Source organism: Squalius cephalus (assembly GCF_949319135.1).
Source record: "Squalius cephalus genome assembly, chromosome: 8".
Classification (NCBI taxonomy): Eukaryota; Metazoa; Chordata; class Actinopteri; order Cypriniformes; family Leuciscidae; genus Squalius; species Squalius cephalus.
In genome coordinates, this window is record NC_137129.1 from 38,777,855 (window position 1) to 38,795,244 (window position 17,390).

Below are 17,390 nucleotides of genomic sequence, written 5' to 3' on the forward strand. Positions count from 1 at the left end.
ATTATATGGTGTTTTTTTATCTATATATACACACACACACACATATATATATATATATATATATATGTGTGTGTGTGTGATTCTTGCTCTGTATTGTTCTGTATTATCTGTTTTTGTGGGTTTCACAGTTGTAAAGCACTTTGGTCAACCTGAGCATTGTTGTAAGGTGCTATATAAATAAATTGATTTGATTTGATTTGATAGATTTTGTAAAAATGCAAAGACCATTTCTCTGTTCTTCAGAAAGCAAAAACACATAATAGATTTCAAATGAACTGTATTTGACAAACTTCAATTTCATAAATGGTTAACATGAAAGTGTCACTGCCCTTCAATAACAATGCATACAAAGGCACAAATTAACATTTATAATTCATAATTTGGAATGTTTGGACATTTTATTTCCACAAGGCCAAACTGAGGCTGCTCCAAGGGGTCAAAAACAACCCCATCTGGTGAGGCACCAATCCATGGTGTATCCGGTTGTACCACAAACCCACATTTGTAGTGGTTCACACGTTTTATCTGGCAATATTCCCAGATCGCATCTACCTCCAACTCCAAACCCCTCTTCATAGGCCCTGTCTGATGAGCACCTCTTAGAATGCGTTCAGCAAGTCCCTCTTCAGAGGCCTTGCCCACATGGCAGATCTCTCTAAAACGAGATGCAGTCACCCGTGGTTTCCGTACATTGTACCAATCGGCACACAAACTGCTCTCGCGTAGCACATTCAATCTTCTGGGCCAATTCCAGGGTAACCTCGAGACTTTTCATGTGCAGCTGTTGCTTCCTGGAACAGACAAACATACACTCTGATGGTTCAAGTCTGTAGCCTTGCAGTGGCAATGATGGAGGAGGTGGAGCATCATGGAGAGTCTTTGCTTTCTCTTTGGCAGGTTGCTGATAAGAAAGTGGACTTCCATGTTGCACCTTGCCGAACAGTGAGTCCACAAGTGGGATATCCTCACTTATTCCCATGCTGCAGATCATAGGGCGGTCAGCATCAGCAAAATCTTTGTACACCTCAGACACCCGAAGAACAGAGGTCAGGAAGTTCCCCATGAAGGCCTTTGTACAGTTTACTCCTGTATGCACACACACACACATATACACACACACACACACACACACACACACACACACACACACACACACACACACACACACACACAATCTGCAACAGAGTAATACATTTTGCTTGAGGGGAAGAGCATTCTGGAAATAGAATACAATAACCAGTACAGTGACAGGTCATCAGAATTAATAATAAAATTGAATTTCATGATTTAAGGTGTGCCTGCTTTGGCCAACTTGAAAGACACCTGCAGAAGGATTTGACACATTTTAAGTGGCATCATTCATTTATGAAATTGGTTGGACCTATAACTCACTAGATGTAAAACACATAGAACCTACCTTGTAACAATAATAATTTCAGTTTCCCCCCACTGGTTTTAAATGCTATTGTCCAATGGAATGTTGTTTTCTGAAATCCCATAAATGGAGCACTTACCGCACTCCCTCTGTGGTCTGTCTTGTTTTCGGTTTGGCTGAGATCACAGCCATCTTGTCAACAGGGCCCGGCTTTATCCCCTATGTCAATATAGTGAAAAATAAATAGAGAATGTAGGCAAGTAGGATTGTTTTTAATCCACTGTAAAGCAGGTACAATGTATTTATGAAAAGCGCTTTATAAATAAAGTTTGATTGATTGAACTCACCATAACTCTAGGCTTATGCCACTGTTGTTCACCTTCAGTGCAGCTTAATATTGGGGGAACAACTTGGAGTTTCAATTGCGAATAGTGTGCAGATTGAAACAGAAGAGCTACACAATGGTTGCATAAAGCTTTCCCAGCCTTGCAGGTGCAGCAGAAGTGCAGAAGTTGCACAGGCTGCAAATCTTTTAGGACAACCTATTGAGTAAAACATATCAATGTATTTAATGTAATCAATGCATATCCCTTGACAGTATTACTCATTTCTTAAAAAAAAAGCCTGTCTGAACACCCCCTTGACAGCCTGACATGATCCTATAAAAAATAACAATACCCTACGTCCATCAATACCCTACAGCCTAACAATACCCTACCCAACATTAGGCCTCCTAGGATTTGTACACTGAACACAATTTCACACTGCTGCTTGTAACCATACTCTGAGCTTGTGAGGTTTCTCAGCTTTCCTCATGGACCTGAAGCACTCTGCCCTGACAACCACCTCTCCTGAGCCCTGATCTTTCTCAGACACTGCAGAAAAATAACAATATTAGCAAGTTAGTAATAGAATAACATGCAAGTTAGTTGGTAAGTATAATAATTAGCAACTGTAATAGGAACGTATTGTTGTCAAGCTATCTAAAGCTTAAGCTATCTAAATCCATTTATCTAAAACTATGTTCGTTTGTTCATAGTCAAGTCAATCAACACAGTTTTCACACATATTTGGGTGGAGCCAGGCGCTGCTGCATTGTGAAAAGTAAACAATATTTCACATCTGCTTTTTGTCACCGCACCCAAGCAGTCGCTTTACAGAGTGGAGCGTTGCGTATCCATGACAACTAGATGGAAGTTTTTAGGCTACTAATTATTTATTATTATTATTATTATTATTATTATATTATACCCTTTAACCAGGAGAAGCCCTTGGGGTTAGAACCTATTTTGCAAGGGAGACCTGTCTAGAAATATGTGTGAAAACAGCCTAACTTGATAACGAACGAACCAACGTCGGATACCTTTACTCCCTGTATGACATGTGTAGGAGTGGTTGTCAACAACATAGCCTCCGGACATCATAAACAAAACAATGGCTAACACAAACTGTTCGGGAAAATGCACTAACGCGTGATTTTGACTTTTATAATGTATAGAGAGATAACATAACAGTTACCAGATAGCATAGCTTGAGCACGTAGCATGGATGTTGTTGTGACTTACCTTCAAAATTATGCAAATACTGAGAGATGTAATATTTAAACCCCTTCTCTCTCTTGCTCTGGGGAGCTGGAGAAAAATCACTAACCAGTCGATGAACATCATCGACTGTAATATTCGGCAAATGCCCAAGACATCTGGAGAAATATACATCCTCTACGTCGTCCATCAGGCTACCGGAAACTAGACACCCCCTATCGGTTTTGCAGCCGGAAGTAGCATATAGTGATGTGACATTTGAAGCGAGGCGTCGGAGCGTGTGTCGAGAAAAAGTGGGCGTGCCAGATGAAGCCGCGATTCGAGGCTTGTGTTGTTAACGTGAAAATCACGTGACTAATGACAAACGAGGCCTCGGTTTGTGTGGATACGTCATCGGTTCGGTCTGAGTGTCGCTTCCGGATAAAATGCGGTTCGAAACTCGCGCCACCTTGTGGGTGTTGTCAGGAGTAGTAGAAGCAGTTGTAGTAGTGTCCGAGAGTCAGAGAGTTAGAAAACTATCATTGTCAGTGTCAGTGTCGTTATTGTGTCATATGTGAGGGCTGTATATTATTACATTATCAGGTTAGAATAGTTATATTATTATTATTATAGTAGGCCTCGTTATATTATAGTCTTGTTATATTAATTAGATAAGATTATTTGGATTGCTCTGGATTTTTGCATCTGGACTGGACTGCTTTTTGATTTGGATTGCCCTTTTGGAATTGTTTGCTTTTTGTGACTCTTCCTTTTTCCTGGTAATGGAACCAGCAAGAAAGAGGGAATCCTCCCCTGTCTGGGCTCAACAGAAGCATCAGTGTCCTCATTTGTACCACTGCCATTTTTACGTTCCCCTGCATCCTCTGTTCCTTGTGAAAGGATGTTTTCCAAGGCTAGAGAAATTTTGTCCAAGAAGAGGAATCGTCTAAACCCCAACACACTTGAAATAATTCTGTTTCTCAATAAAAAATCTATTGTAATCCTTCCTTCCGGACTATTCTGATGCAGTTTACTTTAATCTGTTATCTATAATCTGCTAAATGAATAAATGTACTTTATTACACTCCCTCTAACATAAGCACTGCACTCAACACAGTGCCACTATTGTTGTTCATACTGTCACTATCCAAACAATTTATGAATAATTAATTAACTATGTGTGTGACTCGGCACAAGTAAATTCAGACAGAGAAAGATACATACTTTATATTATACACAATAATGGACAAATGTCTGATCATGTCTTTTTATTATTGCAAATGAAAGGTTACAGACATCAACAGTGAGTACAAAATAAAAAAATAAATATTTTTATTTATAAAAATATTTTTATAAAATATAAATTTAAATATAAATATACAAATAAATATAAATATTTATTTGTATATTTACATTACAAATAAATATTAATATTCACTGGTTCAGAATGAATTAATGTGTCTGCTATTTCTTTGCACAGTAGCTAGGTGTCACTAGTGAGCAATGCTGAATGAAGCTTCGAGTAATGAACCTTTGGCTGAAGCAATGGGCTGCGAGGTCTCAGTGGTTCAGGAAGCCTAATTTTGCCATCACTAGTAGCATATGCTAACGTGCACATAGTCTATTAACCTTTGGCTGAAGCAATGGGCTGCGAGGTCTCAGTGGTTCAGGAAGCCTTATTTTGCCATCACTGACAGAATGACAGACTGACATTAGGGTTTAATGACCCCTTGGACTTTGAAATGTGGACTGCAGCCCCATGGACTGTCAAAATATGATGAATTTTTAAACGAATTATTTAAAATTATCCTCAAAAATTACACAAGTTAAAATGTCAAATAAATTCAGAAACGTTAATTGCATGAATAGTAACAACGTAATATGTATTAAAATAATTGTAATTCATGCGTCACATTTAAATCCGCAGCGTAATGTGAGACTATGTGATGTAATTGCGTCTTACATCAGCAGTTGTGCAGTAGATTTGAAGCCCGCAGAGATGGTTTTATTCCAGTTCTGCACGTTCATTCTTACACCATCGAACGGAACTGTCTGTGTTTTAGTGCGTGCACGAGAATAAAACTAATGTTAAAGGGATAGTTCACTTTGAAATTAAATTTTGGTATGTTTTAGCTTACCTCAAGGGCATCCAAGATGTAGGTGTCTTTTTTTCCACAGTAGTTTCAATTTTGATATTTTTAGGTCAAACCGTTCTTGTCTGTCAGTCAAATAATGCAGGTCTGTGGTCACCACCTCAAAGAGCAAGCAAAGAGTCCAAATTAAAACAATTCCCCATCGTCCAAATTAAACAATTCCCCATCGTAAGTACACATTGATGGCCTAAGACACGAAACGAGCGGTTTGTGTGAGAAAACGAACAGTATTTATATCGTTGTTACCTCTTGAACACAGCCGCGTTCAAATGATCTGAGGGCGCGGGCGGGTATAGATATATACACTAGATGTCGCCTTGGCTACTGCAGTTCATTGGAACGAAACCGTAAATCTAGTGTATATACTATACCCGCCCGCGCCCTCAGATCATTTGGACGCGGCTGTGTTCAAGAGGTAACAACGATATAAATACTGTTCGTTTTCTCACACAAACCGCTCGTTTCGTGTCTTAGGCCATCAATGTGTACTTACGATGGGGAATTGTTTAATTTGGACGATGGGGAATTGTTTTAATTTGGACTCTTTGCTTGCTCTTTGAGACAGTGACCACAGACCTGCATTAAATGACTGACAGACAAGAACAGTTTGACCTAAAAATATCAAAATTGAAACTACTGCAGAAAAAAAGACACCTACATCTTGGATGCCCTTGAGGTAAGCTAAAACATACCAAAATTTAATTTCAAAGTGAACTATCCCTTTAAGAAACAACTTGATAAAATGTTTGATTTAGGGTTAAAACTAACACATACCATTGCGAATAAATTTGCCTTTGCAGCTGTCCGTCTGTTTACTTTTCCTCAAACAATAATGGGCTGACTGAGTCCGAAAAGTCCTTTTGGTAGGCTATTTTCAGCTGGAAAAAGAGAAAAGTAAATATCAGTATAATATATAGGATTATTTAAAGGAAAAAGTAATGACTTAACTTGCAAATATTGGATGTTACATTATTACTGTAATCAGATAATCATAAGCTCGCCGATTTTGAATCACTGAATGAGCAGCACATCATGGTTTCAAAGAAACTGGCGGCTCAAGAGATCAACAGCACAGGTGAGAATATCATAAATGGGAAAGGACATTTGTAACATTTCATTAACAGAAGCAAACTTAAAATCGTTTGACATTTATAATTTGGCATTTAAAATGCCTCTGTCTTTTGAATTCATATTTCTAAATGGCTTCTTGTTTCTCCTTTACTATTTAATTGTCTTTTCACCAGCCATGAAGAAAGAGTTTAATGATCTTACAGCCAGATACGACACACTTAGAGAATGGCTGTCCTTTTACGATGGTGAGTGTCAGTTTACAAGCTGAAACCAGTTTGATTAACTTGATCTAAATAATGGAAGGTTTAATCACACTTTATTCATCTTTCACAGCTCAGTCTTGTAATCTCTCTGTGAATGGCTGGATTGCTTGTCGTGGAAAGCTGTATTTATTCAGCTCTGATAAACTGAACTGGTCGAACAGTCGAGATGTCTGTGTTTCAAAAGGAGCCGATCTGGTGACCATAACCAGCCAATCAGAACAGGCAAGTCAGATCAATAATTAAATAATTGATGGTAGATGTAGAAGCATAATGAAAAAGTTTGGCGGTTTGAATATTTGTTTTAGTTCTCAAGGTACACTAAATCGTTGGTTTTTCTCAGTAAAATGTTTTACAAAATAGTAGAATAGCATAATTTTGATACATTTAAAAGTATGTACACTTGAGTGAGCTGAAAAATTCAGCCATCTCAGTGAGGTTCTGCTCACCACCTCATGGTGCCTTGTTAATAATAATATGTAAGGGATTATGTACATCAAGTCGGATGTTATCTAAAAATAAACAGGATGATGAAAAATTAGTCTTATATCATCCTGAGGGAGTTTATTTTGTGTTAACAATTGGCTCAATGTACATTATAGACAGCTATGTGAGAGTCGAGACTAAGAGAGTGGTCTGTACATTGTTGAAGTAATTATCATGACATTTCAGACTGAGGAATGTTGCGAATGACCAATCAGAATAAAGTATTTTAGAGAGCAGTGCAGAGATTCTGTTATTGTAAAATAAACCCTGACAGAGTGATCAGTCTTGTATTTGTCACGTTACGCTAAATAGAACCCAAGCGCAGACAGTAACTTTCACAAAACACGGTTTATTTACAACTGGAAACAAAGACCCACGATGGGGCAAACAAACAATAACTAGACTTGACAATAAAACGGAACTGGAACTTTCACAGACAGCCCACAATACTCACAGAACCGAATGTTAACAAGACAAACCAGCACTGAGGAACAAACACTGGGAGCTTACATAGAACACATAATTACAAAGGTACAGGTGACACTGATGAACATCAACACTAACGAGGAAACAAGGGACATGGTAAGGACATATGATCTCAATCACAGGTGACACTAATACAACATTAACATGGAAACGAGGCAAAACACAAGACAATGCAAACACATAGTCAAAACAACCGACCATGTGTTTGCACACAAAACAAGAGACAAATACATGACAGTATTGTCCTAAAAGGGTTCCCTTTCTTAGCATTACTGACCTCTTGTGGAGAGAAGAAGAGAGAAATACAAACCGACAGAACAGACTTGTGAATGTTTTAAAAATGAAAATTCATCAGATTATTAGCTGTGATAAAATGCATTTTTTTTGTTGTTGTTGTTTTTTTACACAAACCTATGCCATGGCTTCTAAAAATAGCTCTAGCGCACATTACAGTATTCATTTAGCAATAAAGCAGTAGATATGATACATTGCTTGTGAAGTTCATAATTTGTAAGTTTCTTGAATGATAAAAGAGCGTAATAAATCACTACATGTAATTTAGCAATGTTGTTTTATTACTGCATCTAGTCTGATATTAGTATGATTGTGTGAGACATCTGAAGGGATGAAAACAGGGAAACGCCTTGTAGAAACATAAAGAACAATGCAGCAGGAATATATCTGTCCGTAGTCTTTATATACCATTATGTTATATTATGTTACAGAGAACTACTTATTTTGTTTTCTTTTCTTAAAAAGTAGCTGGATGTGTTTCATAAAAATCTGCTAAATTGTTTTAAATTATTTTAATCTTTTGACACGCCTATATTTGAAGTCATTAGATTTTACAAAACAAAGATAAATGAAAGATCAGAGTATTTCCCCTGAACCTTAAGAAGTTAATATGATATTTAAGTGATAGTAAACAGAGAGTACCAAACTCTGTGGCGTCAAAGGCAACAAAACGTAAAAAAATAATCAATTGTACACATCCAAAAACAAATTTGACTACGAAACATAATATTTATATACTACATTTATATAATAAAAAATAAAAAAGTGTTGGAATTCAAAACTCTGCATGGCAGTCAAATGAGTATTTTAGGTTTCATGGTCTGCTGCAGCAAAATCTGCTGAATATTTGAGATTTTATGCTTAATATAAGGGCTAGTAAAGCAATAGAAGTTTATGATGTTTTAAGACAGAGTCTTTACAGTATATCTAGATTGTGATTCTTCTGCCACCATCCTCATTTTTCTTGAGAACTCAAATACATATATTCCTGATTATACCGTATTTTAGAGACTATGTCATATTCAAACATGAGATATTAGTTGCATCTGTTATTAAGAGTCATAACATCGGTATTTCCTGTCTGTATGAATGTGAATGACATTTTATCTAACTTCCTTATCCTCAACAAACTCAAGCAGCACTCAAGTCTCAGCGGATACGTCTTCTGTCAGGCTCATGAAATGGATTCAGTCTTTGAAAATTCTGATTTCCTACTTTCAACAGTTTCTTCAGATGAAAACTGCTCTCAACACAAAGGTAAGGCCGGGATGTTATCAGAATGCATTCATTTCTATTTTAAAGATTTAGCACTGTAGGAATGGTGTATAAGGTTGTCATTTGTAAACTCTTAAAAATAAATGTTATTTATATTGATGTTCCATTAAGAACCTTTAACATTCATGGAATCATTCCATTCCACAAAAAGGTTCTTTATATTGGAAAAAATTTTTCTGATTATTAAAATGTTCATCACACAATGTTCTTTTAAAATCTGAACACAAAGGTTCTTTGGGGAACCTAAGTTCTAAAACCAAAGTTCTATATAAGTAGACTATAAGTGTTTATCTTTTCTTAAGATGCTGTGCAGTAATAGAACAGTAATATATATATTTTTTCCCGTCTATCATGATGGCAAGGGGTCACCGGTGTTGTTGTCACAAGATCTTAGTTAAGGTTTAAATCAAATATCCAGTTGCTCTTGTTTTCTCTAGCAGCGGTTTTATATGTTTTATTTCAAACATCCAGTTTGAAACTCTTAAGATCTTATGATGTGAATTCTATTCTTCAAGCTAAACTTTCAGTACATATATTTGATATATTTTGAGTAACAATGATCACAATTAAAACACACTGGCAAACATTCAGACGAGAGCCAACTGCAACTTTACAACCGAGCTCTCAGGACAACAGGACAAAATTCATAAAATGTCTGGTTCGGGCAACTTGTCACACATGTTGAAAATGCATTTTGCATAATATATATTGCAGAAATGTTATAAATGTAAATTCAGGATTAGTTACTGGCAGAAATTTTGTGCTGATTCAAGGGCTCAGATTTGAGAAATAACATCTCATCAAACTTCTGACCCCAGGTAACTCCACTGAAGAGCAAGAACGAGAGAGGGAAGTTCATCTCCCTAAGTGGACTAAAGTTCTTCTGATTGTCTTTATTGTTTTTGCTCTTGGGAGTCTCTGTATTCTAGGGATTCTGTGTGAGTAGTGCCATTTAATTAATTACACATTTTACTGTAATTAATCGTGATTAATTAACATTAAAGTTTTTAATATATTTTTATATTATAATATTTTTACATTGAATGTCCAAAATAATGTAGAAAAAAACATAAAGATGGTATATTTTATATAACGTCACATCATTTATTTCCATCAAGAGATGAATCCAGAGTCCAGCACTCTGTAAAGTCTCCTCCAGCACATCCCAAAGACATTCAATGAATTTAAGGTCTGGACTCATAGGAGCCGATCAATGTGTGAAAATGATTCTTCATACTCCTCAAAACCATTCTTTCACAATTTGAGCCTGATGAATCTTGACATTGTCATGCTGGGAAATGGCCATGATTTGTCTTCCATGGTTGTTTAAGAAATTAAATGCTACACACTCCATCAATTAGGGTTAGAAGAACTATTTCCAAACATATAATATGCTAGAAACATACCCGTACTGTTCCGAATATAAGAGTGTTTTTGCTTGGAAATAGGTTACATCTGAAAAAATGGGGTCTTATATTCAGGGTCTAGATTCTTACGTCAATAATACACCTGCAACAATAAGCCAAATACGTATAAAACAAGTGTTTCTCCCAGGACTGAAGCGACCCGCTCTGGACTGCATGTTAAAATTCAGGAATATTTGCTGACAGAAATTCTGTGCTAAGTCAAGGGTTCAGATTTCAGAAATAATGTCTCATCAAATTTCTGACCCCAAGAAACTCCACTGAAGAGCAAGAAACAGAGAGGGAAGTTTACAGTGCCATGTGACTTCATGATGGTGAATGACCGCCCAGAACAGAGAGGTTAAAAGTCAGGCAAGTGAACCAGCAACTGAGGAGAGGTTATGATACAAACATTAAGCTCATGTGATAAATGCAGAGGAGTCAAACAACTCATTAAGCAGATGAAAAATACGGCGTGTCAGAGTATAACATTAGAAGAAATAGACAGGCAAGTGTGTCAGTACGTAGCCAGAGCAGTCATCCAGCTAAAGGCACTGGATATCCATATATGGATATATGGAGAAACTGCTGTTTTTTTAAGGGAAAAAATTCATACCCCCTGGATTAGATAGGTAATGCGGATCACCAATTGTTTTGTCATGCCAACATCTGTCACTGTACACACACACACACACACACACACAAAGGTGAGGAATCAGTTATTATGAGATCTACTGGAAATGAGAACTACAGGTTATTTGGTAACACTTTATAATAACTGCACGCTATTAATCATTAGTTAAGCATTAGTAAACAGTTCATTTGTCATTTATAAATCATTAATAGACATTAATAAGCAGTTTATAAATACAGCTATAAATGCTTTGTTCTTGATTTATAAGCATATCTATATTGTGTTTAATAATTGTATTTTCATACTTTATTAAAGATCAATTTATCATTTCTAAATGAAGTATTACATTATTTACAAACCGGTCATTTAGGAGTTGTCAGTGGTTCATAAGATCACTTAGAAAGTATAAGTAAATGATTAATAAACTGTTTAAATACATATTATTATTCAGACATATAGTACTAGTTACTTAGTGTGTTAATAAATGCTTTATTAACATGTATTTCTACTGTAATTCATGGTTAATTCAGGTAGTTATAAAGCATTTAGTAGTGGTCAGTTAAATATTTTTTGTGAGCTCATCTAAAGTGGGGACTATTTATGCCTAGTAAAGCATTTACAAAGGAGATTTAAAGGCTGTGAAATATTTGTATGTTCTGTATCGCTGTGTTGTGTTTGTTTCCTTTTTCTGTTTAGAAGATAACTGAGTCTTTAAATCTCCTTTATAAATGCTTTACAAAGCATAAATAGTCCTCACTTTAGATGAGCTCACAAAATAGTTAACTGGCCACTACTAAACACTTTATAACTACTTGAATCTACTACATTTACTTACACTTTCTAAATGATCTTATTAATCAATGACAACACCTAGTTTGTAAATAATGGTAAATAATGTAACTGGTTTGTAAATAATGCTATACTTCATTTAGAAATGATAAATTGATCATTAATAAAGTATGAAAATACAATTATTAAACACAATATAGATATGCTTATAAATCAAGAATAAAGCATTCATAGCTGTATTTATAAACTGCTTATTAATGTCTATTAATGCTTTATAAATGATGAATTAACTGTTTAGTAATGCTTAACTAATGATTAATAGCATGAAGTTATTATAAAGTGTTACCAGTTAGGGTATGCCATAAATACCATCGTCTTATATTCGGAACAATATAGTAATAATCACTGGAATAATGATCCAATCATAGACTTAAGCATTTGCCTATTTAAATCCAAACAGTGTGTGTGTGTGTGTGTGTGTGTGTGTGTGTGTGTGTGTGTGTGTGTGTGTGTGTGTGTGTGTGTGTGTGTGTGTGTGTGTGTGTGTGGTATCACTGCTACTGCTTTTAATCTTCAAGTCATGTGCATTTTTGTGCATGTCTTCAATCAGATATCAGTGATTCAATGAAACAGTCTGCCCAACAAACAAATGGCACAAGTGAGTAAAATATATTTAATCCAGTACAGCAACATTAACTGTGCACAAAGATACATGAATATGACTTTGTCTGTTTTCTTTTCTCCACCATTCTCTTCATAACGGTTTCTGTACCAGCCATGGCGAGAGAGCTTGAGGAACTTACAGCGAACTACACCAGTAAGTTAAGTAACTTTCAGATTCATACATATCAAAATATATCACAGTTCTTTTTGTTCTATAAATACAAGTCAGTCATTTGAACACATTTCTCCAACCATTTGTTTTCTTCCTTTTTCATAACGGTTTCTGTACCAGTCATGGGAAGAGAGCTTGGGGAACTTACAGCGAACTACACCAGTAAGTTAAGTTCAGATTCATACATATCAAAATATATCACAGTTATTTTTGTTCTGTAAATACAAGTCAGTCATTTGAACATTTCTCCAACCATTTGTTTTCTTCCTTTTTCATATTTTCACTGTCTCTGTACCAGTCATCATGGCTCACAGACAACTACGCCAGACTGCAATTCTCTTTCACACCCATGACACAGGCTTAGACAAAGTGTTCTGCACACTGAACCAAACTTTGATTAACTTCAAGAGTATTGTGTTCTGAAGAATGGCTCATTTTCATCCTGATTGTGTTTGTTTTTGGCCTTGTCATGCAGATTACAGAGAACAGTTTGATGCGCTCCACAACCAGCACGAGGAAACACTTAGAAAGCTGAACAGATTAAATCGTATGTCTTCAGATTTGAGCCTTGTGCAAAGTTAAAAGACATTCATTACACACATACTGTACTATAAATAAGCACAATTACTAAAAATGAGTGAAATAATGAATAACTGAATTGACTCTCTTTCTCAAAAGCCAGCACAGGTTGTGCACTTTGTGCCGTAAACTGGATTTATTCTGGGGGAAAATGCTACTACTTCTCTACGGTCAAGATGAACTGGACACAGAGTCGAGATCACTGTGTGAGTCGAGGAGGACATCTAGTGATCATAAACAGCCAAGCAGAGCAGGTGTGTTCTGCACTTCAACACTTCATTTACAGTATATTAATCCCTTTTTCTTCTGTAACATGATGTATTTCTGAGTTAAACAAAAAAGGTAGGCAATTTTTCCAGTTACTTGGAAATTAGAAACATCCCATAACAATTTGTCAGTGTGACTACATTTGCTGTACACAATGCCAAGTACAGTATAATATAGATGTGGCTTCTACAGAAAAGTAGAGAAAGAAATAATAATATTTTTTCCTCAAGCTGATGATCATGGTTAAATTTAGTCTCTGATGGTCTAAGAAGATTGGGTGAAAGTGAGCATCTTGTTCAAAAGACTTGTTCTTAGCTTGTTCACCGAGCAAACATTTCAAATTTGATGCATGATATCTACAAAAAGAAAGTAGTTTCAGTAGTGGAGCATGTTATTCATGTTATTTTTAAAGATTACACAAAAAAAAAAACAAAAAAAAAAAACAACAACACTTGATTTAGAATAACATGCCCCGATTAATCATTCTCAACAAACCCAATGATAGTCAATTTTGTTTTCCCACTGACATTAAATATTAGGCTACACATTTCTCTGCTCCAAACCTTATGTGCATTAATATATCACAAGACAAAAACGTGTTTTTCTCCACCAGGATTTTCTGACCTCTAAAGTTAAAGTGACGCACTGGATTGGTCTTAATGATTTGGACACTGAGGGACACTGGGTCTGGGTGAACAACCAGCCACTAAATGATTCAGCAGAGTAAGAGCTTCATTAATCTTGACAATACAACCTCTGCATTAAAACTAACAATACTTCAATAATTAGCAGGTTGCTGCCAAACAGAAGCAATTAGTTTTTTTCGTCCCGCAGATTCTGGATGAAACGAGAGGATGGAGTCAGTGAGCCTGATAACTGGACTAAAGGCCATCCTGCCGGTGAAGACTGTGCTAGTCTGGGACATATAATGGGAGAGACGGATTTCTGGACGGATGCTTTCTGTTTCCAAGAGAAAAGATTTGTGTGTGAAGCTGCTGCCGCGGTTTAATGAATCCCTCCCGAATAGTTCACCCAAAAGTTATTATTCTGTCATTTAATCAAACAACTGTTGTGAAACAAAAGACATTACACACATGCGGGGTCAAACATGATGAACGTGATTTCACCAAGTACCACATGTTCCTGGATCAACATCTTTGTTTATCCTGGATCAACTTTCCAATCAACCAATCAGATTTGAGGAACATGTTTACAGTTTATGTCAAGTTTGGGCTTAAAACCAGGGTGAGGTGCTTCAACACCAGTGTCATTCACCTATCATTTCCCTCTGATTTTAGGGAAAAGTTTTGGTAGGGTTAGGTTTAGGGGTAGGGATAGGGTTAGGATAGGACTAAATTTTGGGGCAGGAATGTTATTCCAGGATCAACAAAATATGTTGATCCAGGAACATGTCTTACTTGGCAAAATCACGGTGACCGGTCAAACATCTACTATAATATGATACATTTTTGCTATTAATATAACATTTGCAAAATAAAATAAAAAGTCAGAATGCACAACTATAAATGCTGTCAAATGAGAATATTGTTCTGATAATAGTGCAGTTCCAGCATCTACCAGTAGGGGATCACTGGACATATAAACCCTATACACTTCCTCTTCATATAAGTGCAGTATTCTCCTGTCCATATGTGACATATGGTGATTTTATTTTATTTTTTTTAGGTGGCAAATCTACTGCAGCAAAATCTAAATGCCAACAATATGAGATTTTATGCTTAATGTTGTGGATGTACTTGTAAAGCAATAGTAGACAGACTCATTCTTCTCTCTTGGAGAGAAAACATACACAATAGGCTATAATAAATCAAAACATCTCAAATAAATCAATAACAGTCTGGACAAAAATAAACAAACATTCTAATGTAAACACTTACATATCTTTGCCTATTTATATTTATTCACTCATCAGGATTCTTTTATCCAAAGTGTTTTACAAATATGAACCATTTATTCTACTTTATTTTTAGCTCATCCTTTCAAAATGAGCACAATACACTATCTATTGTCTTTCAAAGTTTATTTATTACATTGGACACATTTCTCTGGGTTTACACTCACATTTTGCAAGTGTTTGGCGCCCTCGAGTGTTCATGGAACAGCATTACCAGGTTAAGGTGTTTCTAAAGTGTAGCCTGCTTTTGAAAGGATGTCAATGTGACACATTTAGCATTTTACCAGCAGGAGCTAACTGACCTCATGCTAACCAAACACTTTTGATGTTGTATTAATTTGTTCCTGTGATCAAAGCTGAATTTTCAGCATAATTACTCCAGTCTTCAGTGTCACATGATCCTTCAGAAATCATTCTTTGCTGTTTTGCTGCTCAACTATTATAAATGATTGGTGCTCAGTTATTAATAATGATTCTTATTATTATCTTTATACTTTCAGGCTTCTTTGACGAACATAAGGTTTAATAAACAGCGTTTATTTGAAATAGAAATCTTTAACATTATAAATGTCTTTACTGTCATTTTTGATCAATTTAATGTATCCTTGCTGAATGAGATTATTCATTTATTTTTCTTTCTTTCTTTTTTTTTTTTTTTTTTTTTTAATCTTTTGAATGGTAGTGTTTCAACGGTTTCCACAAAAATAAAAAGCAACACTGATAATAAAAATAAATTTTTCTTGACACTGAAGTAATGAGTAGTGATGCTGAAAATTCAGCTTTGCATCACAGGAATAAATACAATTTTCCAACATATTTAAACAGTTATTTTATAATTGTAATAACATTTCACAATATTACTGTTTTTACTGTATGTTTGATAAAATAAATGCACCATGGTGAGCAGAAGAGACTTCTTTCGAAAACACTAAATCATTTACTTAACTTAATTATTCCAAACTTTTGACTGGTAGTATGTATTGTATAAGTTGTATATTAATACATAAAGAAAAATAATTGTCAAATTTATTATGATATTGTAGAGACCACCCATTGGCCCAAAGACGGAATCCAACAGCCTGGCGCGAAGGTATAATGCGTGTATGTCTTTTCAGCGTTCCAGTGAAGTTCACTTAATTTATTGGAATTTAGTTTAAATATTTCTTTAGCTCTACGCTTAATCTGACTCCATTTTCAAATTATAATCAAATTTAGATTGTGATTCTTATTAGAAAATAGTCAAAAATATTGATTATGAATTAATTTAGATCTTTGATTATTTTGAGCATCCCATACTTTCAATTATTAATTCATTAAGGGACCCGATGCCGCACAGAGTCACACGCCCCGGGCTTACGTGGATTTCATGGACACAGCCTCGCCAGTCTGATCTTGGTCAGAGGGTGCAGGGTTTGCTAATGGCTCTTAAGTCGGTTGCCTACTGCTCACTCACACAAAAAAAGTGTAGTTTATTTTAGCCACTTCCGTACAACTTGCAAAATCAGTGATAGACAGAAATCAAAAGGTCTTCAGATGACGTGGCTACTGCTCCGTTCATATATGCGCCTTTAGTTTGACCTATCCTGGACACAGCGCTGCGGTAGCACCAGCTCATTATCTACTAAAATAATGATTTCAGAAAACTTCAGAATAAATCAAGATGTAACATTTATTTGTCAGGTAAAAATGTATCATGTCAATTAAAGTAAAGTAAATGGTTAAAAGCCAATTCAGAAATAATAAATACATGACATCAATTACTCAAAGATGACTCTAAAAGTAAGCAATGCATTCCTGACAGAGACATGCAGTGTTGTGTGAGTGTTTTCCAATGGGAAAACACTGAAACAGCACTGTGTGGGGGTTGTTCCTGGTTATAGGTTCCCACCGACTGCTCTGTCACCTACCCTTAAAGGGATACTTCAGGATTTAGCATTAAGCTTTGTATCAGTAGAAAACCCGTAGTGTTTTTGAATTACCGTGCTTTCCTCCCTCATATCCCCCTGAGACGAGAGATTTATGTAATTTTTGTCTGGAAAAAATCCTCC

At 35.8% G+C, this 17,390-nt stretch overlaps 1 protein-coding gene across 1 annotated transcript; it reads left to right on the plus strand.

Annotated features, from left to right (window-relative positions):
* Positions 1-8,776: 8,776 nt before the first annotated feature.
* LOC307163616 (CD209 antigen-like protein C) lies at positions 8,777-15,322 on the plus strand. Its single transcript, XM_079879741.1, has 9 exons — positions 8,777-8,902; positions 9,739-9,858; positions 12,357-12,404; positions 12,522-12,563; positions 12,702-12,743; positions 13,057-13,128; positions 13,260-13,414; positions 14,041-14,150; positions 14,262-15,322. Exons 1-9 carry the CDS (start codon positions 8,827-8,829, stop codon positions 14,434-14,436), a joined length of 840 nt encoding a protein of 279 aa, XP_079735867.1. The 5' UTR covers positions 8,777-8,826; the 3' UTR covers positions 14,437-15,322.
* The last annotated feature ends 2,068 nt before the right edge of the window (positions 15,323-17,390 follow it).